Source organism: Patagioenas fasciata, chromosome 2, assembly GCF_037038585.1.
Source record: "Patagioenas fasciata isolate bPatFas1 chromosome 2, bPatFas1.hap1, whole genome shotgun sequence".
NCBI classification, from domain to species: domain Eukaryota; kingdom Metazoa; phylum Chordata; class Aves; order Columbiformes; family Columbidae; genus Patagioenas; species Patagioenas fasciata.
The window spans coordinates 148,662,850-148,687,672 of NC_092521.1; the positions used below are offsets into that span (position 1 = coordinate 148,662,850).

At 39.8% G+C, this 24,823-nt stretch overlaps 1 protein-coding gene across 1 annotated transcript in view; it reads left to right on the forward strand.

Annotated features, from left to right (window-relative positions):
- Nucleotides 1-457: 457 nt before the first annotated feature.
- Nucleotides 458-24,823, forward strand: part of PLXDC2 (plexin domain containing 2) — a 270,768-nt gene continuing 246,402 nt past the window's right edge. The window contains exon 1 of the mRNA XM_065832450.2: nucleotides 458-891. Coding sequence (XP_065688522.1) covers nucleotides 783-891 — 109 coding nt within the window. The 5' untranslated portion in view covers nucleotides 458-782. The remainder of the gene's footprint in view (nucleotides 892-24,823) is intronic.

Below are 24,823 nucleotides of genomic sequence, written 5' to 3' on the forward strand. Positions count from 1 at the left end.
CCCAAGGCGAGCCCCCCGTCCGCCCTTGCGCAGCGGGTGGCGGCGACAGCACGGGCGCGCAAGACGGTGGTGGATGCGCTGTGGGCCAGGGGAGCGCCCGTCTCCCGCGGCTGTCCTCAGCCCCGCACTTGCACCGCTGGCCGCGGAAACCGCCCCAAAAGAGAAGGAGAACTTGTTCGTCTCCGCCTGCCTCCCCACCGCCCGCACGTCCTCTCCCGCGGCGCATCCGCCCGCCCTCCGGGTCCTGCTCCCCCCCAGGGCTCAGGGCCGACCCGCCAGCCGGCCAGCTGGAAGATTTCCCCGCTCATTTCCCTTGGAGGGGTTTTGTCGGTAGCGGTGTACCGAGGGGAGGCTCCGTCCCTAAGGCACCCTGCCTCACCCCGCGGGGGAAGGGAGCTGGGTGGGGGCAAGCCAGGAAGGGAGGATCTCAGTGGCCCTCCTGAAATCTATCACCAGGCTGCGAGGAGGGAAGAGTTTAGCACTTCGCAGGCGAGGCTGGGCTTGTTTTCCCCAGCGGTGATGCCGCTGGACTGAGAGCGGCGCGACCGTGCAAGTTGGGGGGACGGAGCTCCCTCCCTTCACCGCCCCCCAGACCTGGTCCAGCGCTTTCAGCGCCAGCGGCTTGTCCCTGTCGTCCCTGCTGTATGAGAGCTCGTCCGAGGACTGGGCGACTGGGAGCCTGCTAGGGCTACTATCCGCCGCCTCCCCCGGACTTTCCCACCCCAAACGAGGAGCGGCGCGCACCCCGCACCCCGGAGAGTTGTCTCGGCAGGCTCCGTGCTATGGCGAGGCTGCGGAGAAGCAAACTAGCCGCTGGATTTCTATTACTTTTCCAGTGCCTGAGCGAGCGCTGCCAGCTCGCCGGCGGGGAGACGCCGAGGCAGAGCCGCGGTAAGTGAGGCCGGTACCTGCCGGGCGGGGCTGGTCCGGGTGCTGCCGCGGAGCCCGGGGCAGCGCGGCCGGGCCGGGAGGGGGGAGGGCCAGGGTGCCGAGCCGCCTTCCCGCAGCACCGGCGCTGCGTGGGCTCCGCCGGCAGCTCCATGGGCTGCGTACCCGGAGAGGGCAAACGCTGTTTGGGGGTTGGCTACCCCTGCTCCCGAGGGAGGCCCGGGGTGCCCCGGTCCCGGCTTCTCATCCCCGGCTTCTCCGGAAAGAGCTCTCCATTACCTCATGTTTTATTTTAATGAGAATTGGGGTTTTTCCTCTTTTCATAAATCTGGCCAACGGTTACCGTGACCCGGTGCTGTTCCCCTCCCCAGCCTCTTCGCGAGGTCCCAGGAGCCTCCTTCCCAGCCGTGTACGAGACTCCCCTGAAGGCGAAGGGCTCCATTCAAGCGCCGGGAAGGGAGGGACGAAGACACCGGCGGCCCTGGGAGCCCGAGGCAGAGAGGAGCGCCGGCCCGGGGCGCCCCGGCAACCTCCCCCCGCCCGCCCGCCCGCGGCGGGGCCCCGCTGCTCTCCCGGCAGCGAGCCGTGGAAGGGGAAGGCAAAGTTTCCCTGCAGATCCTGTCTGGGAGAGCTAGCGGGCACTCTCCTCCCCGGCGGAAGTCAGTAGCTTGCAGCTTTTCCTGGAAACCAGGCGTTGAGAGGAGCAAGATAAGGGAAGGAGCCCCACAGAGCTGTGGGACCTGTTCGTTAGGAGCGAGAGGCTCACTCTGTTAAGTTTACTTGTGACAGTGTTAGGGTCCTTTTGTCAGTCCTTCTTGGAGACACCTGTTAATGCGTGACACGGCACCTGTAGTGCTTTCTCTTGGGCCATAGTTTCCTGCAGCATGGAGTTCCCTTTTTATCACTAAAGGCTTCTGTATCCCACATTCCTGTGCTGTGGAAGGGAAAGCTTCTAAAGGAAAGCTTGGTGAGCTTGTGGATAGATATTTACAGAGCTAGTGGGGAAAGTCGTGGGTTTTGTGTGTCAGGGGACCTTGCTGCAGCAGCTTCTGGCTTACAGATATTTTTAAAAGCTGTACCTTTATGTTTGAAATATCAGCCAGATTAATGTCAGCTGAAACATGCCCACAGGCTTCCCTGGTGCAACAGAACTGCCCTTTCTTCCTTTTCTAGAAGGTTTGATACAAATGTGAAGAATTTTGTGGTCACAGCGTAACTGACCCGAACAAGAGAGACTGGGGAGTTTTTTTAAATGACCGATGAGATAATGTGCCAGACAGAATGAGGATTTTCCCAGGCAGGGGCCTACCACTGAGTTTGGGAATTACTAAATGACAAGGTAGCTCAGCAGGTTGCTGGGGCTTGCATGTCATTTGGGACCAAAGGGAAAAAAACAGGAGGAGACTTTTCATGTGCTACTGTGAAATTAATGTTGCTGCTCTCAGGGCTGTAGAAAACAAATGTTGATATTTGTTAATGTTAGTTATAAACAAAAAGAAAGTGTAGTGTAGACATTAAAAAAGAAAATTACTATGTTGTGTGACAGTGGACTGAGCTTACAAAGTTGGCTCATCTAGCCCTTTTATCTGGAAAAGAAAATGTTTGTGCTAACTAAATGGAATATAATTTATCAGTGGGCAAATAATCACCACACATTTAGGCTATTAAGTTGTAGTTGTCATCAATGGCTGCACCAGGAGGTGCTAAATAGAAGGTGTGCCAACAGCTTGCTTATCTATAAACCATTCGTTAATGTCTTGTGTCTTCCTGAATGTGATATGAAGTATCAAGGAGTTTATAATCAGGCAAACATTATTTTGATATTTAATACATTCTGAAAAAAATATACTGATCTATTGTTTTCTTCAACCAGTAAGGTGGACAATCTGATGTCAATTTTGACTGCTGGATGTTTATAGCTTTGGTGTCTTTTCCTTCCCCCTTGGTTAAAAGGTCTGTACTATGACAGCAGTAACTAAATGTCATTACCATAATCAGAGTTGTATTTAACATGTTTGCATTTTTGTTTGTTTGGTATTAATACTGCTCTTTGGAAAAAAAATGCAGTGAGGGACTGTGATCAGTAAGAGGAAGATAATTACGTAAAGGTAGGGAAATTCAACTTCATGTTCTGTGGGTCAAAATAAAAAGTGCTGTTTCAAAGTTCTATTATATTTAGCATCTACTGTATGCCTTTAGATGAGCTCAGATAAAACCTTTGAAGAATTCAAGTAAAAAAATAAATCTTTGAAGTGGCTGAAAATTATTAAAGGAAGGCTGTCGGGAGTATTCTTTGAATACTCAGTAGCAAAACGCCTTTTTGAAATGGAGTGAAATAATAGTATCAAGAAATGGAAATGTTTAGTATGCCCTGGCAGAGCTGGAGCCAGGAGAGGATTTCCAAGGATGCTACCAAAGTGATATACCAGGGTTCCAACAGAGATGGAAAGAAACGCACAGGTATTTTTTGCCAGCTCTTCTGAATTATCTTGCCGGGTAAAATCAGGTCAGTTCAGTTCAATTTTAATTATTTTCTAGGCACGCCGGAACTTCTCTGGCTGCCTTTGGGTGTTTTTTACAACCCAGGTTTTTGCGAGGAAGGTGCGAGGCTGTGCTGGCCGAGCGCTGCTGGCCCCGCCAGGGGGCGCAGCGGGGGCGGCGCGGGGCGCCCCCATCACCCCCCAAGGACCGGGCAGGGCCTGAGGTGTGCGGGCAAAACCGCTGCGGATCAAGGATGAAAGCTCCTAAGCATCAGGTTTGTGTGTGTGTGTGTTTGACAGTAAGCAAACTGAATATGACATGCGTTTAGTGAACTGAAGCAAATGGTCTTTTGAAAGCTCTCATGACGATTCCGGCTCCCGGTTGTTTAAGTGAGGGCTCGCTGCTTGTTGAAGTGTTGCCACAAAAAGCCTTCAAAAGGTTACATTCTTTTGCAAAGACCATCAGTCAGAATTAGGAGGCTGTTATTGTAATTTTTCTTATGTCAAAGCATATTCCAGCATCCTGGTATAATTTTTATTCATTGGACTGCTGCTGTCTCCAGGCATCAGCATTCAGAAAGGGGCAGAATTATTTTTATGGGATAAACTACTATTAAAGAATGTTTATTTGTTATGTATCTACTGCTGAAGTGGTCACGTTTTCCGTATTACCTGAGCTTTACTTCATTTAAAAACTAAACAACTGAAACCAACTTCCATTATTACATATTAGGACCTTCAGGTTTTATCTTAGAAGTAGCAAAGGAAATACGATATTAGACAACATGTGCATAGGGATTTTTTTCTCTTTGCATTCAAAATTACATATTTTTTTTTTTCTGTATAGTATACATAAATGGGGAATTAGAGAAACCCAGTGACATTTCAGAGTAAATCCGATTTACATGTAATATGTATTTTATTAAGAATTCTCTCTAAAGAAGTCATCTTTTTTAACTTTCAACCTAGTTCTTCCTTTTATTTTTCATGCTTTTTACTGTTGTCATTTCATCTGAAAGGGTAGTTTGAATATTGTTAGTAAATAGTGGGTAAATTAAGACTATTATAAGGTTGACTTAGGTATTAAATTCAGTTTCACAGAAACTCATTTCCACAAAGTTAGACTAAGATCAATACTCATAGTTCATTGAAGGTTTAAAAATCCCTTGGGGAAAACAGTGTTTTTGTTTGTCTGTAAATATTCCGCTTCAGAGTTTACATCCTCACACAGGCACTTAAAACCCAGAAAACACTTGACTCAGATGCTAGGTTTTGTCTGACACTTGGAGTTGATAAACAACAGGCCAACTAGGTCTCTACACTGTAAACAAATGTAGAAAATGAGCAAAGGTCTTTATAGTTTGATAAGTTCTTTTGTTCTGGGCAACAATTTATTAGCAACACAGACAAGCCATTTAGAGCAGAATGCTGGGACAAGGTCTACTGCCTTGCTGAATAGCAGATTCCTCTCAAAAATTTTGCAGTTAAGGAGGACAGTTTCCTTTAGGGGAGGAGAATCCTGAAACCACGAAGGAGGTAGATGAGGGAATTCATAGTGTCAGGTGATGAGAGAGACCCACTGAGGAAAATAATCACAGCTCTATGGTGAGTTTGTATTTTCATTAAGGATGTTTTGGCACATTTTTGGTGAAGCAGTGCTGCAGGCTGCTGCTCCTGCACACACCTCAGGAGATGGAGGTTTGGGCCTGAAGCTTGTGTTTCCTGCAGCATTACTGTGCAGCGATGCCTGGAAAGTTGCTTTGCTCTGAATTATGCTAAAGACAGCTATCATATAAGAAAAATGGTCAGTTGAATCCTGCTGGTTTTCTCCACAAAGGAAATAAAAATTTCCCATTAAAAGAAATAAAAATAAAAGCATCGTTTGACTCCCTTTTTGATAAAAGTCACTGTGGTTTCACTGGACTGTCTAAAGTACTGAGCAGTTTCTGCTGCTCATAACCTTGACAGTGCTGGCAAAAAGAAAGCTCTATAGCTGCCCCAGTTTCAAAACTTAGCAAGGCTGCAGTCTCTTAGGCTGAGAACACAGCTGGGATAACTGGTGTGAGCATATTCTGAATTCAGGTGTGGTTCATGATTCCCAAGGAAAATGAATACCAAAGCAATTTAAGAAGGCAGTAGTTAAGGTAAGTGTGTGCTGGGGGCTCTCTTCAGAGTGAGCAAAAGGTAGTTTGACAGGACCATTTCTCATCCAGTACAAGGAAATTTTGCAAGCTTACCAGCAGTGTGAACTTATATCCATTAGGTTTGATGAGGGCTGAGCTGGGAGTGTTAATGCGATGCAATTGGCAGATGTCCTATTTACTAAACTGGAGAATTGCATAATCACAGCAGGAACTGGAAGAACCCAGGAGATTACTTTCCATGGAGAAGTATGCAGACAGGCCATGCTAAGTACATGTGGGTTTTGTTTTTGTTTGTGGCTTCTGACAAATGAGCATAAAACATTTCCCTGAGGTAATATTTGTGAGTGCTGGGTGCTGGGTCTCATCAGGGAACACTTCCTCCGCTTCCTCCTCTTTTCTTTTCCCTCATTCAACTAATAAACAGAGCTTCAATTAGCACTCCTTGCTGTCAACATTGAGCAATCAGTTGTGCTAAGTGTCCTAGTAAATTCTGGGTTTAAAAGGGCTTGTGTAACATTTTCATGTCCCCTCGACCGAAAGGCAGTGTGTAGGAGTGTATTTTCAAGTTGGATTTGGCCCAACCTTTTTCTCTTCTGAAACAGGCAAATAGGACAGGTTCTTAAACGCGATCCAGGGTCAGGCTTGACTCTTGAGTTGAACACACAGTTTCAAAAGTAGTAAACATCTTGATGGGATAATTCATCAAGAGAAATGTAAGGATTAATATGAAGATAGATACAAGACATCACAAAAGTGATGCATGTGCTCTGCTCAAAAATCATAAGATCCCAACAGGAATATTCTCTTCAGTTTCAAGCACTGCACTTTTAGAAATACATGGACTAGTTGAGGAGTGTCATATGAAAAACGAAAGGGAAGAACACTGCTAGAGACCATGAAATTAAGAGATTACATGGTAACAATCTTCAAATGTGTAAATGGCTCCACAGAGAATGGACTAACTTGTCCTCAACAACAAATAATGACTTAAATTGCAGCAAGGCAGACTTGTAAATGTTAAGGCTAGGGGAACAGACTACTCTAAGTAGTCTTCATCACTGAAAACGTGTTAGATAAACATATGTCCGAAATGTCATTCTGTCCAGAAAGGCAGTTGTTCCTGCCTTGGAGCAAATGGCTGGACAATGTGACCTTTCAAGGTCTCACTCAGCCAACTTGAATTATTCTGTGTGGGTAGATTTAAGTACACAAGGGTTCACCCTGAAGTCCCCACCTAGGTAAAATACAAACATAAATTCAAGCGTCTCTTAGCTTGAGGCCTCTGTCTCTCATTTGCCAATGATATATGTGGCTTTAATGCTATTTTAACATATACTTTTTGTGGCTGTAGACAAGTTTGAGACATTCAGAATGCTGCTGTAGTTAGAGTTCTTATGTCATGAAATAAGGTTTTTGAAATCAGATTTTGTTCTTACTTGATTTAGAAATTTTGTCTTTTAATATGAGCAGATATATTTTTTTTCTTCTAAGATACTCTCATAGTGATTTTTTTTTTTTTTTCCCCACTTTATGGAAGCATCACTTATCCCATGTCATTTCATTAAGTGAAAAATGCTTGACTTGAATAGGGAGAGTTCCACAAATGGCATATATAAACCTTTCTATTTAACCTATCTCTAGTAATGTTTCAAGTATATGTTGTTTCGTAGTTGATGCTAGGAGCTCTGGTCCTTTATAGATGTAATTGAACTGTGTCAAAGGGCTGCTTATATTACAAGGATGCAATGACATTTATAGTTTTTACTGTAGCTTTCCTTAACTGCTGTAGTTAGTAGGGCAGATTTCTGTTAGAAATTTCATCTGCATTTAGTAGTAGAATAGGATACAGTGGTTATCCAGTAACAACCACAAGCCATGTTTTTTTCTTCTATTCAAGCATTACCTTTTTTTATTTTTTCCCCTTTGGTCATAATGTCAGTTCTGCAAATATTAAATGGGTAATACTGCATCTGAGCTGAATGATTAGTGTGTTTCTCTTCACAAGATTTATTACATTACTTGTCTGATTGTAAAAGGCAAGTATCATATGTTGTAACTTAAGGGTTTTCTGAAGATTGAAGTGTTAAAGAGAGGGGAGTTCACTACTATGGAGGTACTTCTTTGGGGAGTCAGCAGCTGAACTAAAAATCCATTGGAAAATGCTATCTTTACCTCTGTAGAGAACTGGGAGCCAGCATGAGTCTTTATTACTATAGTTGCTCCATGATATTTGCCATCTGCATGTTTCTGGTTTCCTGTGCAGGTGTATGTGAATCTCCTTTTGAATTTGCAAGTCAGACAGTATTTGTTTGCAATTCAACCTCGGTCACCCCTGGGGTATAAACCCAAGGCCCTCTGCTAGGAGCCCTTTTGTGGCAGGACAGGTTTCAGCATCCCTAGGCTCTTCTCTCCCATCCTTCATCTCCTCATTGCCCTCCCTGCCTGCTTCAGAGATTGCTTCCTCTTCACTTGCACTGTTTCAGTAGTTTGTGTAGCCATGCTCTAGGTCAGATGGGTGAGACCTGCTCTCATTAGTCAACTGAGATTTAAAAAAGATAGGGAGCGAGAGAGAATACTGCATTGTTGAAGAGGCAGGGGAGGTGAAAACAAAATTATGAAGAGAATGAATGTAGTGTTTTTAAATCCCTGAGCATTATAAATCCTTTTAGAACAACATAAAAACTCTGAAAAAGTGGAATACCTGACTGCTGTTTACTAACACCAAGTGTTATATATGCTTAGTCAAAAAATGTTCAAAGAAAAAACTAGTTGAAATTGGAAAATTACTACAAAGTTGACATGCTCTTGTCAAAATATTTGAACTGGGAGGTGTCAAAACAAGCAATTTTGAGTTTCTTATTTTGATGATGAAATGTCTCCTTTCAAATTTTTCATTTTGACTTTTAGATTAAAATTATTTTATTAGGATATGTAAGCATAAAGCACTTTGTTTTGGAGTTTGTCTCAGTATATATACATATTTTTAATTTCATATCCTATAGCAAGCATTGACTATTTAATTTTAATCAGAACAAGGTAAAAATTTTGATTTAGGATGGGAAATTAACTTTCTAGTCATCTCTAATTGAGACTGTTGTTGGGAATTTAGCTATGTACTGCACAGACCATTTTATCTCGTAGAAACATTAATTTGATAATGGGAAGGGGGGTAATGGCTGAAAAAAACCAGTCTTCTTGATAATTCAGTAAGTTTTGTGGGGTTTGTTTGCTTGTTGTTGTTTTTGTTGTTTTTTGTCCATTTGTTTTTTAACTTTATAACACATTTCTCATTCAGGTTGCTTCTTGGTTAATAGGATATTCATGAGGCAACTAAATTAAAAGAGAGCACATTTTCCAGATTGCAGCTGCTGTAAAGATAATAGATTTATGGTTTATTTGCAGTGAAGGCATTTATGGACTAGAAGCTCAGCATTTGGTTTATTGCAGAAACCTGACCTCAATATCAAAACAATTTATGACTTGTTCCTATTTAAACATATATACTGATCTAAGTTGTAGTCTCAAAACAAAGAAAATGGATAGAGTGAATGACCATTATAGATTATCATCAGTTCTGGTTTCCATTTACTTTTTATAACATCTGTTATTAATTTTCTTTAAAAACAGTTTTTATGAATAAAGTGTCTGTAATGCAAAGCTTTTTGGTTTATTATGCAAATTATGCAAGACTTAATAATTGAAATTTGTAGTTGTACATTGTGGAAGTACACAACTTTTCATGTTTGCATTCAACCTCAGAAAACCTAAAGGGTCTTCCCTCAATTAAACATTCAAGCTAAGCAAAACCATAACTGCTTTCAGTTTTGCTAATGTTAATATATGTACCCTTCCCAAACCTTCTCATTTTACTTCTAATACTGCAAGCTGTTCAAGGCATTTCCATCTTTCCAATGCACAAATAAAACAATAACAATAATAGTAGTAAGTTACCCTAACAATTTCTTTTCTAGGACGACATAGCTAAAAGGGACCACCGAGGTCATCAAGTCCTTCCCTGGGATGAGAAGCAGTTGTGTCGTGGATGTCTGTTCCACATGCCCCCATGCACTGCAGGCCACCAGTAATGCTCTTCCCCATAGCACTCTTCAGGCATGTGGTAAAATAGAAGTAGCCCCAAGTATAATGTGCCACAGAAGATAACAAGGGCATTGATAACAATTCAGGTTTCTACAATAGGAAAGAACTTTTAATTTTAGTATGCTTTTTTTGAAAGTTTGTCTTTATCTGTCTTTGCTTAGCCTGTTTTTCTGCTTGTTTTTTTGTGTTCTTTTTTTACCTAATATACTTGTTTTTTTCAGCCCCTGTTTTGTTTCATGCACGATTACATGGACATTTATTGCAGAGTTGGTAATACTAGTTTTGTTTCAATTCAGAGCCATTTTCTTGAGTAGTATAAATGACCTGCAAAATGGCTCTTCCTATAGTAAACTTGTCAGCGTTAAAGAAGAAAAGGAACCACCATTACTTTTTGTCAGCCTCTTGAGCTAGTCCTCGACATCCTGAAAAGTGGGCTAGTGTTTAAAGTGAAGCAGGTCTATATTCTGCCTCAGCTGGGATGCCTGAGGACTGGCAGTTCTGTCATACGAGGGCCAAACTTTGTACTTGGTTTTTGTTGTTGGTTGCTTTTTTTGTTGTTTTTGTTTTCCTGTTTGTTTTTCTTCTGGATATGGATTTGTGTTATTTCAGCTCTTTGGACTAATTTTAATCCTTTAACATTGTGTCATACTGCAAGTTTGAATCCAGCTTGCGTTCCTAACTTTGTTTAAAGTATTCTCTGAGGTTCAACCCCAGATTTTTTATTTCCCTCACTCATCAGCAGGCAATTTGTACACTTTACTTTTCCATTGCTGTTTGCAGGCCAGACTTGTCTTACAGCTTTCGCAATCATTCCCATAATCATCATAGCTATATGCTTTATATAACCGAGTATTTTTATTCTGGGAAGACCTTGTAGAAGTAAGGTAATAGACTAATTTTACAAATAGGAAGGTGGTTTTGGTAAAGTGGGTACCTTGCCCAAGTTAAAAGTGTGTCACTCGTGTCTCAGAGTATAAGAGTTGCTTTTTATTCTGCAATAGTACAATTGTCTTTTGAGTTTCCCCTTTCTTCACCAAATTCAGGGCTGTAATTTCTCTCTTTGTTCCCATCCTGGAATTCGCTAATCTAAGTTTTTAAATCTCAGTCAGACCCCTGATCAAATAACTTGTGTCTGTCTTGAAAAAAATCCAGATTAGAGCTGACTAAGGGCTGTGGTTAGTGCAGAGACAACAAGGCTTAGTTTGAGACTGCTGTAGATTTTCCTATTTCTGATGTTCCTCTCCTCTTTCAGGCTTGCAGCAGGAGAGGGATGTGTCTCTCAGCTGTTTATACAGTAGATCCTAAACTGCCACATTTTGTAGTCTAATGTGATAAGTTTCTTTTCTAAACATAAGTGTGTCTGAAGGATAGACAAATACTGGGTCAGATTTCTGCTACTTGGCAGTCTGGCAATTTGGAAGGATCATGTCCAAAATGTTTTGATTTTGCCATTGAGTTCTTGAAGAGAACAATGGTGTTTCACAAACTGTAAAATTATTTTTCCTGTAATTAAATTTTGAGAATAACAATCCAGATTCAGTAATTACTAGTCAGAAGGATGATTTTGAAAGCAAACAGTTTGTAGCACTGCTGTTTTGGAATATTTGGGGTTGCATATCTAGGCTCCAGTTCTGGAAAACTTCCCTGATTTAGAACTGTGTTTAAGTGTTTGCTTAACAATAGCAATGTATACAAGTGGTGTCCTACAGATGAGTGGACTCAAAAAAATGTAGCTCTTTAAGATATTTCTCTGATCTTGGACATTAGAATTTAGTTGGCCCAAACATACGGGGCCATTTGCAACAGTGGCAATAAGTTTTGCTGCATTATTGCAGATCCTGGAGAAATTTCTGCAGAAAAGATGACTGCCACCTCCTTGTATTGTTGTAATGGATAACAGCAGAGGACTACAGAGAGTAATCTTATCTTCTGATGCATGCATGTTGCATTTCACTTTAAGAGACGGGTGTTAGGATATTTATTTTTTTTTTTCCTGGTTATGAACAAGACATATTTAGGAGATGCATGAAGTAAATATTCACTTAGATTTTTATGATCTGTCTCCAAGGGACTGAATTGTGGCCTGAGCTTGAGAAGAAATAAGCACACACAGCTCACATCAAATTTAAGTGTAAACACTTATTACATGCTGTTTCTTGAATACAAATTTATAGTTTATTGTTCTACTCTTTACACAAACAAATTTGCTGTTAGCTTCAAAGGATGACCCAGAAATGTTAATGAATCACTTTTTTTTCCTCAGGCAGGCATAGAAGGTGAGATCTTCAGGATAGGAAGTTATGTCCAGCTTTATCAGCAGAAGTTTGCTGTAGTTAGTGTAGCCTGTAAAATGAAAACAATTATTTTAGCTTTAGCCTCTGCTCTCCCATGGCTATATTTGAATTTATTTATTTTAGCCATATTCTGCTCTTTCATGGCACAGGTTAGTGGGGGTACACACCAAGCCAGCATTCCTACTGAAATTTAAAAACTCTGTGGCCGTGGAGACTGTCCAGTGTTTGGTTATGTCTTGCACCAATACAATCATGTTTTATTACTCATCATAAATCCACTGCAGTTTTAACTTCATATCTCTAATTATCTGAGAGTCTTTGAGACTGATGCTGGTACAGTTGTAGAGCCAGCCAGTTGGCCCACTTATTCCAATAATCTATTATTTGAAGACCTAGATAAAGGGGCTTTGGGTTGTGGGCTTTTTGTTTGGTTGTTTGATTTTGTTTGGTTGGTTTTTTTTGCTTTTAAAGTAGTATACAAATCCATTGGGGTTTTTCTATAAAGTAGGAGAAGACAGAGAGAGAAGATGTAAATTCATTATAAAAAGAAAAATAGTTGCTACCCTTGCAAGTCTTGATTTGGCATAACACTTAAAAATGTAACTGAAGTGTGTTCTTGTAGAGAAGTCCATATGTAAAGTCTTCACCAAACTGATTTGTGCTAGAACACACTGATAGGTGTTGCTAAAACATTTATAGGGCCTTTTATATCTAGAAATTAATTTAGGAAAAAAAGAGGTTAAATTCTGCCCTCACATACTTCAACACAACCACAGTTTACTCCTCTAAGAGCAGTTTGGGTCTATTTGAAAAGAGTCTTTAGCCCACAAAGCCTTCCCTCTAATTCTGTCCAGAGCTCAACAACCCCTAGTGTATGTGAAATATTGCAGTGTGGGATCTTTGGTCACCGTGCAGCTTGATACCACTTTCCCATGAGCAGTAAGCATGGCTTGTACGCTCCTAGGAAGAGAATGAATGGGAGTGATTTTTACCTTGGTACTGAAAATGTATTGCATTTCCCAGAGTTGTTCATTATACTCTTAGAAGGTATTTGGAAGGTTCTGATTGTCTGTTGCTGATGTTTATATTTTAATTATCTGCGTATAATTTATGATAATGTCTTTTGCTTAATTGGAAGGGTGAAGGAAGTGGGTTGGCTTTCAGAGTGCCTGAGGGTCTTGAAACAGGAAAAAGAGGAACAAGTAGTGCAGTCTGTGGATTGACTGGGAGAGCTGTCAGAACATTTGCTGAGCAGGAATAAAAGGCCTGATTCAGTTCACTTTATACATTTAAGCAGCCATATTAATTCTGTGGGGCTATTCAGCCTGGAAATCTAGAGGAAAGAGATCAAAACATCCACATTAATTAAAAAAAAAAAAAAAGGTTACTTTGAGGTCAAATATTCTACTCCTTTAATTTAAATCTGTAGGAGTTAGAAAGCGGAGATAGGAAAGGATATATTCAGAAGCTCTGTAGGGAAGCAGCGTTCTTTTAGGGAAAACTACTGCATTTTCTATTATAATTCAGTTTCTTTTTCAGTCTTTGAGAAGAAGCAAAAAAGAAAAAAACAACACACAAAACACACACACACACACAAAGACTTTTTCTGATTCTGTACTCCTGTAAACCACAGAAAGGAGCAACTGTCTGTTGTACAGTTTAAGGAATGTCAGAAACTTCTTAATTATATAGGACAGGTAAACTGGAAAAGGAAGGTTCCTAACCTGTATCTCCCTGCCAGGTGACTGCTCTTATCAATGGCCGCCTTGTAAAAAGTATCTGAGGAATGAAAAGACTTTTTGTCTGAGTCTGTGCTGGGCTATGCTTCTAGGCATTCAGGAGCAATGCTTCCTTTTTCATTCCTGAACACCTGTTTTAGCAAGGCATCACTGGATGGAGGGAGGATGGGCCAGAAGGGCAGAGTGGCACCCTTCTGGTCCATAGCATTTCTTCAAAGATCCAGTTGTTTATACACTCCCATAAACATGCTTTTATGAGGGGGAAAGAGGAACAAAAATGAATGATGATGATGAAGATAAGTACAGGCTGTGTTCTTTTGGTAATTATCTGTATATTTACAGCTGTACTGTGGCAACAGTGGTTCAACTTGTAGCTTGACAGAGTATCCTCTGACCATCATTGTGGCACTGAAAATCACAAAGATATAACCCAAAATAATGGTTTCATTAGAAATGGGATGCTGAATGTAAATGTGTTCTGCTCTCACTGAGCATCCCTCTGCAATTGTGGGCTGTATTTCCTTAATTTGTTAACCGACATGGTAGATAATTTATCTTTGTTTGCCAAGGCAAATTGTTCCAGTCTTCATCTTTCCCAGGAATACTAAAACATGTTTCTGGGTCACAAATGCTCATCACCCTCAACTTGCTCTTATCTCTAATGAGGCATCTCTGCTCTTACTCAGGAATTTTGATACCCAGCTGCCAAGGTATTAGTAGGAAGTTCATTGAACTATAGCTATTCCTGCTGTTCATATTTATCCTGCCAAATGACATTTGAAGAAAAATAGCCATCATTCTACAAACACACCAAGGAATCCCATGTGCATTTTATGATTTAAAGTCATGACATGTGCTTTTTCTCTCTCCCATCCCTCATGATATTTATGATGTAATATATTTTACTTAGCATTTGTGGATTTAGAATGGATGGCTTTGAATTTTGAAATAACTATTTATAAGCTTTTCTATAGGTTTCATCATCATCATATTTTTAAGTTCTTTGTAAAGACTGATGGATTTAGCCACAAAACTGCCACATCTAATAACTGCTATTATTTATTTTCATTTTACCAATGGAACATGGGAGTATTGAATGACTTGCCAAGATCACACACAGCAAATTTGATGTAGGCACAAGAAAAAAAATCTCACAGTTCTAATTTGTGTTTTCATGTTTAACCTTCAGAGCAGACATTGTGTATACTTCACATTGATAGAACTACAAACTCGAATATACTGCTCATTAAAACAGAAGCCCATAGCCTCTTTACAGATTCTGTCAGAACTCCACCATACTGCCAACAGCTCTTTAACTTCCATTTAAATATTTGGCAGTCCAAGACCGGGTTTTTCATATCTCTGTTGCTGCAAGGTGCCATTCAAGCTTACTGCTGAGAAGAGTTGCAGTCATTTAAAGTAATTAGGGAATAGTTTTTGCTTCCATGAGAATACTGATATACACTTGACAAAAAACCCCGAAACAACAACAGCAACACCACCACCACCCCAAAGAAATCCACCCAATAAACAAATCTTTCCCTCAAAACAAATGAAAAACCCCACCTCTGCGTGAAGTTAATAGTTTAGTTAGAGGTTGTATTTATTTGCCATTTTAGATTTTTGAAAAAATTTCTGCAATTCATTTTCCTCTTTCTCAGCTCTTTACTTCTGAATTTTTCTTTCAATGCTATGAGCAAGAAGTAGAAGCTGAAGTTATGTGAGGTCAAAGGTACAGGCAGAGATCCACGCTGTCCTAGAGCCAAGGCTTGTCAGAGAATGGAGGCCTGGAAGAGTCTAGGCTTACATTCAGCATCTCTTGTGTTTATGTGAAGGAGATAATGAAGGCCCTAGAAATCTTAGAAGAGGACAAAACTGGAGAAATGACATAGCCCAAGACATTACTAAGACATTTTTCCAAATGATCCTTTCCAATGGATTTCACTAAGAGCATGCATTCTGTGCTCTGTGCAAGAACAAAAGAAAAAGTATATGACTCCTTAACATTTTTTCTGGCCTACACATAAAATGTACCTGGTTTTTAACTGAATTACAGAACATATTCACAGGCAGCAAAAAACTGACTTGATATTGTGACTGAGCTTGACTTTGGGACCTACCAGCAGCAGAGGTACCCAAAATTTAAACTCTGGTGTTAGAAGAGCCCCATATTCTTTAGGATGTGGACCCCTGCACAACAGCCTTTTGCATTCGTTCCTTGACCTGAAGAATGTAAAGTGGGTAGCCTAGAAATCAATATATAAGTCATTCATCAGCTCAGTTTACCTTGAAAAAGGTACGCCAGATTGCTGAAGAGTTATTCCCAAAGAAATGATGACCAGGAAAAGGCAGCCAAATGTGAACTGTTAATTTTCTTGTGCAATATATGCAACTGAGCATTTAATCTAATTTATAGGACTTTTACAATATAAAATTAATGACCTGTATGATTTATTTTAAGGTCTGCTATAATTAAATGCATCAGCTGGATGTTTTTCTCTTCTCTAAAGAACAATTACCTGTTTTGGAAATTTAATCAAGTCATCAAGTAAAATTATTGTCTGAAGTCTGAAAGATATACAATTGTCTGAATATTTAGAGCAGATTTATAGGAACAAGTATATTAAAAGTTTTCTAATCCTTTGCTTAATAACTTCCATGAAACATGTGCTCCACTAAGCTTGGAATGTCTGGCTTTACAATGACCACATTACATTTGGACCCCCCTCAGCAGAACTGAAAATACAAGACTTTAGTTAATAAGATGAAATTAACTTACAGTTATACCATGCAGTTCTCTGACTACTATTGTACTGTCCCCTAAGTGCTTCATCTTGGGTATTTAGTACTGGCATCAGTGGGAGCTAAATGCCTGAAAAATCTCCTTAATCACTTCTAGATGTGCAGTGTAGAAGGTTATATTTTACATTCAGTTTGGGATAGTTTATTTCCTATTCATTTTTAATAATACCAGGTAATATGAAGGTTTTGCATCTTTGTAAGACTTTTCCTTGGGAGCAAATCGAATTCCAGCCATTTAGTCCTTGAAATCAACATATACAGAAAGGACAGAAGTCAGTCTTGGGACACAATGACTTCTGATCAGTAGTCGCATATACTCACAGGACATTTGAACACGTGTTTCTTGAAAAACATTTCCCATCGATTCCTGAAGATCTCAGCTCTGCAGCTCTCATGGGCCTGAGGGAAGCTGTTGGTCTGGGAAGAGCTGAGCTGTGCGTACAAGGGGTTGCCAGGTCTCATGATCCTGGCTGTCTTTGTTTCCTGCCGCTAAATATTATTTAAGGAAACGTAAAATGTCACAACTGTGTCAGAAGGATGCAAAATAAATTAGAAATATTTACAAGTAGCTGTGGGACATCACGGCTTTGTATGTTGATTATATTTATGAACATATTTTCATTGGTGCCCAATTGAAAATCGTTTTTTCATCAGTGTGTAACCTCTTATATAAATGTACAGACAGAAGGGGTGTGTGTAGGTACATGTATGTATATATAGACATATTTAAAGACAAGGGCCCCTATCATTTACACAGTAAATTACATTGATTTTCATGGTCTCTATAATAAGTAAGTTATTTTGAACACTTAGTGTATTTGCTTCCCATAGGTAACATTCCTTTTTTTGTTCTAAGAGTATATTCCACATCAAGTTTTGCTTTTGTTTATTGATACAATGTGGTATATTCAGGAAAGTGCAACATTCTTTATACTAGCTTAATTACTGCTTACAGTATTTTATAATATTTTTGTTCTCAGTACAAATGAAAGTGATAAGTCAATAAAAGACTGAAAAGAGCATCTAGTAATTATATTTTCTTGAAGTTTACTTTTATTTTTCAACCTTTCACTTCTACTAGTACCTAATCCTGTTTCTAATAGGACCTCATAGTACATTCAAATATCATGACTATATGAGGATATCAGGGTTCTTCCAACCACTTTTATTTTGCTAGTCCTCATACAAGCGTCTTTGCATGTTGATGATCATATGCTTACAGATGTTAGTCTAAATTTGCTTTCCTTACTCTGGCAAGAATCCCAGTGGCTCCAGCAACAATTTGCCTATTAAGGTTTATAGCTGTCCCTGATGGAACAGCCAGGGTCCAGCTGCTCACAGTGGCTGCCTGGAGCCCAAGAGGAAGAAGTCGTGTGATGCTGAGGGAGCTCTCCAGTCCCGGAGGAAGAAGGTTCCCCAGTGCTGTCCTGTCAACTGACACGTGATGCAGCTCTCGGGAGGCGGGTGACTTCTCCCTGAGTCTTACAGCTGTGGCGTAATAACACAGGGCCTTCAAAGGTTGTTAGAACTGGGGGCTAAAGCTCCTGTTGAAACAAAAGCTGAATCATGTGGTATCGATACTATAGTAGGTATTTACTGCTTCAAAACTCGCCATGGGCTGCAGGATCAAGTTTCAAGGGAGAAAATCCCCCACTTGCTTATTCGTTTAATTGGTTTGTCTGTAGCAGGTGGATACTTTTTGTGCTTGGCATGAGTTATATGCTTAGCATATAAAAGCAAATAGCGAGAATAAGCTTAAATTAAAACAAGATGATTTGAGGTTACTGCTCCTAAAATGCTGTTCTCTTATTTGAGGAAGCAAGAACTAAAGAGACTGGGAATGTCTAATGACTTTTCATAAATAGCCCACATTGGCAGATATGCCCATGTAATTTCCTGCTCTTGAGAGTTTTATGACCTCTTCAGCCTGAGTCTCTGCCTTTTACTGCAGCCCTCCATCTGCTGAAGAGAATGAATCTCGCAAGAAATAGTTGTAAGTAGTGAAGCAGCTTTGTTGCTCTACCTTAGCAAATTATTACCAGCTTCCTCAGGATTCTGCATTAGGACACCTGAAGTGATGCATTTTTGAAGAGGGTTTAATTATAGGTCTAGTGAAACATGAATAAAGAAGGAGCTCAGCAGGCCCACAGATGTTGAAGCAAATTATACAAAGTGCTTTGTTGAAAGAGGAGACTTTTTAAACATACTCAAAAAGATTTCTCATAAGTTTATCCAGCAGTTTAGCAAAGAGGTTCCCTACCCTCTTCACCCCATAATAATACAAATCAGAACATCCTCAACTAAGTATCAGTCCAGGCTCAATCTGTATTTTAGTAGAGGGGTTGGTTTGTTTTGCAGCTGGTTTTGTAAGAAACATGTTTTTTCTTTTCTTTTTTCTTTTTTTTTTTTTTTAGGACTTGGCTAAATCGGGAAAGTGTATTCATTCAAGAAAAAAAAAAAGCAGCTTTCACCTTTTCACCCTTTGTTTTTCAGCATTCCTCTAGGAAAAAAGAATCTGTTTTTTATTTGGTAATACATGACATTTTGTCATGTTTCTCATTTTTCAGAATGAGAAAAACAGTGATGCAGCCAATTATATTCTTGGGCTTTAGAATACATTTTGAAACAATAATTTTAAAATTGCAGTGATACACTGATGTAATGACTTACCATTGAGGGTTTTTTATTATTTTTTTAAGATCTAGGTGATGGAATTTTTGAGAACATGAAGATCATTATTTTACTGTTTAGTGAAAGGAGTTTGTGGTATATCTTCTTTTACTTTTCTTTCCAAAGGCATTTGGTATGGTATCACATGGCAGTTGTTAGTTCAGCTGGGGAAAATGGTTACTAATGGAAGAGTTGTAATGGACATGGCAAGACTGTGTGAAAAAGAAAGTAGAAGTAGGTTCCCTCCAAGCAAATAGAACTTCTCATAAATTGGCTTTTAGGGTGGTGTTTTTTAGCATTTCCGTAATAAATTTGTCATAAACAGTGGCAGTATGCCAGTAAATTCTGCTGTTGTACTGATGATTCCTTTTAATTTGAGTCAGAGGAGGACTAGAAAATAATTTAAAAATAATTAGGAAATGGTGGATATGAAAAGGCATGAAATAATACAAAGTTAAGTTTCACACATTTGGTGACAGCCAAAACTTCTGCTTCTAAGCTGAAAAAAACCTACAGTCTGCCTCCTTACTGCAGAAGGACTGGACCTTAAAAATGTGTGACGGTTGTGGAAAAAGTGAACATGCTGCTAGAAGATACAAGAACCAGCTTTTTCAGCAGCCTGAGGATGTATGCTGGTAGGACTGAAAATAAAATATTGCATAAAGTTCTGTCATTCATTTGCAATAAAAATTCATTCAAATTGCAACAGGTGCAGAGGAAGCCTATTTGGGATGAAAGTGCACAAAATCCTCTGTGAAGTAAGAAAAATTTCTTTAGTCTCAGAAAATGAAGTCTTGAAGAAGATGTAATAGTTTTCTATAAATATATTTAGGGAGAAAAAAACAGAGAAGATGTATTTGAGGTAAAGAACAAAAGGTTATGCATTGTCCATGAATAAATTTACATTGTAAATACAAAGATCAGTAACCAATAAAGCAGTGAGGTTCAGCTGTGCTTCCCTTTCAAAGTCAAAAAGCTCTCCTAAGAGTGTGTACCTAAGATTTATGAAGCATTATATAGCAGATACATATGGCTGTAGGGTGCTGGATTCCCAACTCCAGTATAACCACTGCATGACTTAATCTGCTCCTTCCAGGTCCTGTTGTAAATACTGTGGAGGAAAGCATTTAGCCCATTTCAGGAGGTAATGAATGAGCCTCCCAACACTGCTCAGTCAATCTTCCACAGATAAACACCTGCAGGAACAGTGCAAGGGAAGGGTGTTATCCAAAGTCTTTGGTGGAAATGTAAGAGAAGTAGACATGTTCACAGGCAATCTACTTTTTTGGCATGTTCTGGCCTTGCAATTCCTTTTCTGCCACGAACCCAAAAGACACTTAAATTGTGTATGCTAGACTCTGAAACACATGCCTCAGCTCCTGCTGCCTGGAGAGCATCCCAACAGGGCTTTGTCCAGGAGTCTTGGCTTGCAGTGTCACCAGCAGTGCTGTCTGTGGGCACAGATTATATCATAGCTTTGCTGTTTCTGCTCCAGCTGTCCCAACGAGAGTGGGGTTTTTAGCATCACAGTTGTGTGATGAACCTGCTGGCTTCTGCACAGCCTTTGTGGCATGGCTGTTTAACTACAGATTTCACTCTGGGTTTTTCTATAATGACACTGTCATAGGTACTTACATGATCCTGCTAAACTCTTTTGCAGTCTGTCAAAACCTTGCAGCATGGTCATTTGTTTTTAAAACCACTGTGGCCCTTGTGTAGTGGAGGATTGAAAATGAAGCATCATAGTGCTGTGTTTGGGCCCTTCAAACATTCCCCTGAAGGGATACAGGCATGTCACGCACATCACGCAGCCCATTCCCTAATCCTCTAATTAAGTTATGCTCAAGTACCATGTTTAGAACGTGTTGGCTCCTGAAGGTAATTTCAGTTATGTGACTAATACATGTGTCATTACAAAGTTGGTGTGATTACGTTTAGTAAAATTTTGTCATTATGCATTAGACTTTTAACTAGCAAAAGCAGTTTAAAGCTAATCCAGAAATTTAACTTAATTAACATAATCTAAAGGTTTTTTTTTAAAAGGTGTGTATGTGTTTGGGGAAATGTGTGTATCCTTGCACCCACTGACAGGAGAAGAGGAAGCAACCTTTGAAAGGACAAATGAGCAGCGCTCTGGCATTTGAAGTTGGGAAACATAGTGAGAGGATCCCAGCTCGTTACTCTGTACCATTTTTTCCTTTTTGGAGGTGCTATTTAGTCAAAAGAAACCAGAAATGCTTGAAAGAAAGAAAATTCAGTAGCAAAGAGAATCTTAAGAAGTGTAGAACTGGTGGCCAGAAGAGCCGTTTCAGAGAGAATGACCAAATGTAGCTCCGAAAGCTTGCTAGTGTGATAAGTTTGAGAAGCTGGCTGGTCAGCCTAACAAAGTAACTGTGCTGTTGGAGGTGCTGATAATGTTCTCTTGCTTTTGTCTTCTTGGAGCTTGTTTCAGTCTTGCAAAACTGTTCAGAGGGGACAATGCACTTAACCCCTCTTCCATTGCCCCATGTCTCAGCATCTTACTTCAGAGTATCCAAGGGATAACAGGGCTGTACAGGCTGGTAGGAATGTCTGCATGTATACCCATCATCAAACTAACCTCAAAATCTCTGTGGTGGGGAGCTAAGTAACAGAGTGTCAGTTCCCAGGGTTCCGTGGGAGTTTGCAACTTCAATGTTGTATTGTTAGGGCCTGGGTATATGTGTATTTTAAAAGAAGTCTCACTTAAAGACTTCAAGTAATGAAGACTGCAATATATAATTTCATCCTACAGTTGTAGGATAGTCACTAAACCAATTTTCAGGAGATCCAGTTTCAATCCTGGTTCTTTCAAGAGCTTATCTTCTCTGTGTGAAAGGACCTAGCTGAAAATCAGTTTCTGTGCCTACTCACCAGCAGTTTTGAGAACAGTGTTTCCTTCTTTATGACTTGTCTTTGAGGGTGGTGACCATTTTTAATACATTTGGATGCAAATCACAGGGGGAGTGAAATCACAACTGTGTTGTTTGAGCTCCAGGATTCATGCAAGCTGGTATTTATATTGCATGTGCTTCTCCACACACAAATAAAGACCCATGTCCAAAGACTTTAGCGAGAAAGGGAAGGCTAAGGGAGCTTTGTACCCTGCCCCATCAACACCAATTGCACACATTTCTGCATCATGTGAAGAAAATATCTAGGAGCACCTCTTCCCTCAGGAGTTCCAGAAAAGGCATGTGTTGCAGAAATTGTTTGAAATACAGTTATGATTTAGGAATTGAATTTTGGTAGTACATCATTTAATATAAAGTTAGGATTTTTTTACTGCATATCAAAAATGTATATAGATCAAACAAGCAATAGATTTCACACTGGGACAGTGTTCAGACTTTCCAATACTGATGATAACAGACTTGTACTCCTGCCTTCATGAATCAAGCTTTACCATGCAACTGACTCCAAAATTAAATGTCACGAGTCTCCAGAAATCATGGGATTTGTTAGGAAATAATAATATTGGCTTGTTTGTTTCTTCTGTAATTTCTGAGTTGTGGAGACTTTTTTTTTTTTTTCCTGTAGATGCCAAAGAGTAAAAGTTTCAATCATTAAACAGTGGCAGGACTTCTGTAATTCGTTTTTTAGAAGATGGAGTATGTGTGAGCTAATGGCATTTTATGTGTGAGACCCAAGTAGTATATTAAGCTTATTTAATATCTTGCCATTCATTGGCCACCTTTGCCCACTAGGTCTTAGATACTCCAAGTAGTTTGTCTTTCTTCCCTATTTGAAGGTCTCTCCACACACTTGTTGGCCCATTAATTAGGCCATACCAGCTTGTGTTGCTGTACTCTAGGCTAATAATACTTTAAGTCTTCCTTGCCGGTGCTGCACCTTGCTGTGCTGAGAGATGGTTTTGCATCCCTGTATGATGTATGGTGTGCATTCTGTCTACCTTGGGACTGAAGAATGGCTAAACTCTCTCATTTAGGCAAAAAAACTTATCAGCTTTAGTGGCTGCTGGACTTGGATGATGGAATTTACAATTTACACATTGTTGGCATTTAACTTTAGCGAGTACACTGGTTATATGTAGTACTAAATGGCAAATGGTGCAAACAGATCTTTGTCCCAGCTGTTCTCTGACCCTAACTTCAGAGCAGTGGTGACATTTGGGGGAGAGGGAACTTTGAAGGCAAACAATAAGGTTAGCACACCATTATCTGCTGATGTGTGGAATGGGAACACAGAGTGGGATCTACTCCTCGTATGAGGAATATGAGGCTCCTCTAACATTTTAATTTAGCAGTGGATGTCCTTGAGAGCTGGCTTCATGTCTGAGAAGACCACAGATCTAATTTCAGTACTGACCCTGGGAAGAAAAAAGTTGTTCTGTTTTCCTCTCTCTTCATCCTGTGGCATTATAGGATTTATAATCTCAATTTTTAATTCAATAAGACCCTTCTTTCCCTCTCTACAACTTCCATAAAAATGTTTTTTGCTCTTAGTGAGGCAGTTATAATATGTGAATTGTAAGGCTGTGATCTGCCTTGTAAGTCTGACTTGCATTTAAATCTCAATCAGTTTGAAGCCAGAGGTTGTGGTTATTCATTTGGCACTGCTATGACATCTGGGGTGTTTATACACAGCCATGTCCCTCTTATTCAGTGTTTCCATTAGAAAACTTGAGTATTATTTTGAAAACTGTCATTAAGTTCTGAAACTGCAGATATGGCAAGTGTCTTAAAACACTACAAAGGTATGTGAAGACTCTGGACAGACCTTTCAAAGGGGAATAAGGATTTCTTAAAATGTGAGGGTTTTTCAGGTATTTGTTTTATATACTGAAGTTGACTTTACATGCATTCATGTGCAAGTACTCACACATAGTTTTCCCAAAAGATTGTTTATACATTTTATTTTCTTCTGCTTCCTTTATTTACATCTCACTCACTGCAACCTTTGTGTTGCTGCATTTGTATCTTTATGTCTGATGAATTTTAGATAGCCAGGGGATAAGTGTTCAAGAAAATCACCACTGTGCTTCTAAGGCTTCAATTATCTCCTGAGGCTCTGCTTCAGAAGCATACTTTCACAGTTTCTGACTTCATGAGAAGCTTCTGATGGAATAATAGTCTTGAATTCAATTAGGAACCATGTAGGAAAAAATGGAGAAGGTGGCTATTTTCCATAAGCAACCTGTTTAATTTTCTTACAGTCTATCTCTACATTACACATGTGCTGCTCTTGTTGTCATTCATTAATTTTCCTTTTGAGATGCTTGTTCAGTCATTATTTTCTGCCAGGTTCTGAAGAATCTATTTATATATCTTTTTTTCAACTCCTCCTTTTTGTGAATTAATTATAAATTGAGTCATTTGCTATCTGCTTGTCTACATTCCAAGCAAATGATAGTTGGATGTACATTTGATTACATCAGTTATTATTTTATGTATTTCAATTTCTGAAGTAATCATAGTTTGACAAGTGCTGTCCATTCTTCTGCATCTCAAAGCCTGCATGCTCAGAGAAAGGAAATTACAGAGAAAACATGCACCACAACTGAATGTGCTATGTGACTAACATTTAAAGGCCAGTATGGCTTCTTTCTTTTAGCATCCAGCTATAAGAGTTTTAGATAAGCTGTTGAAATGAGTCTTCATAGATAAAGTGGATATTTCCCTGATACAGATTAGGGAAATGGGTGCATATGACTCGGTGTAATATGCTGG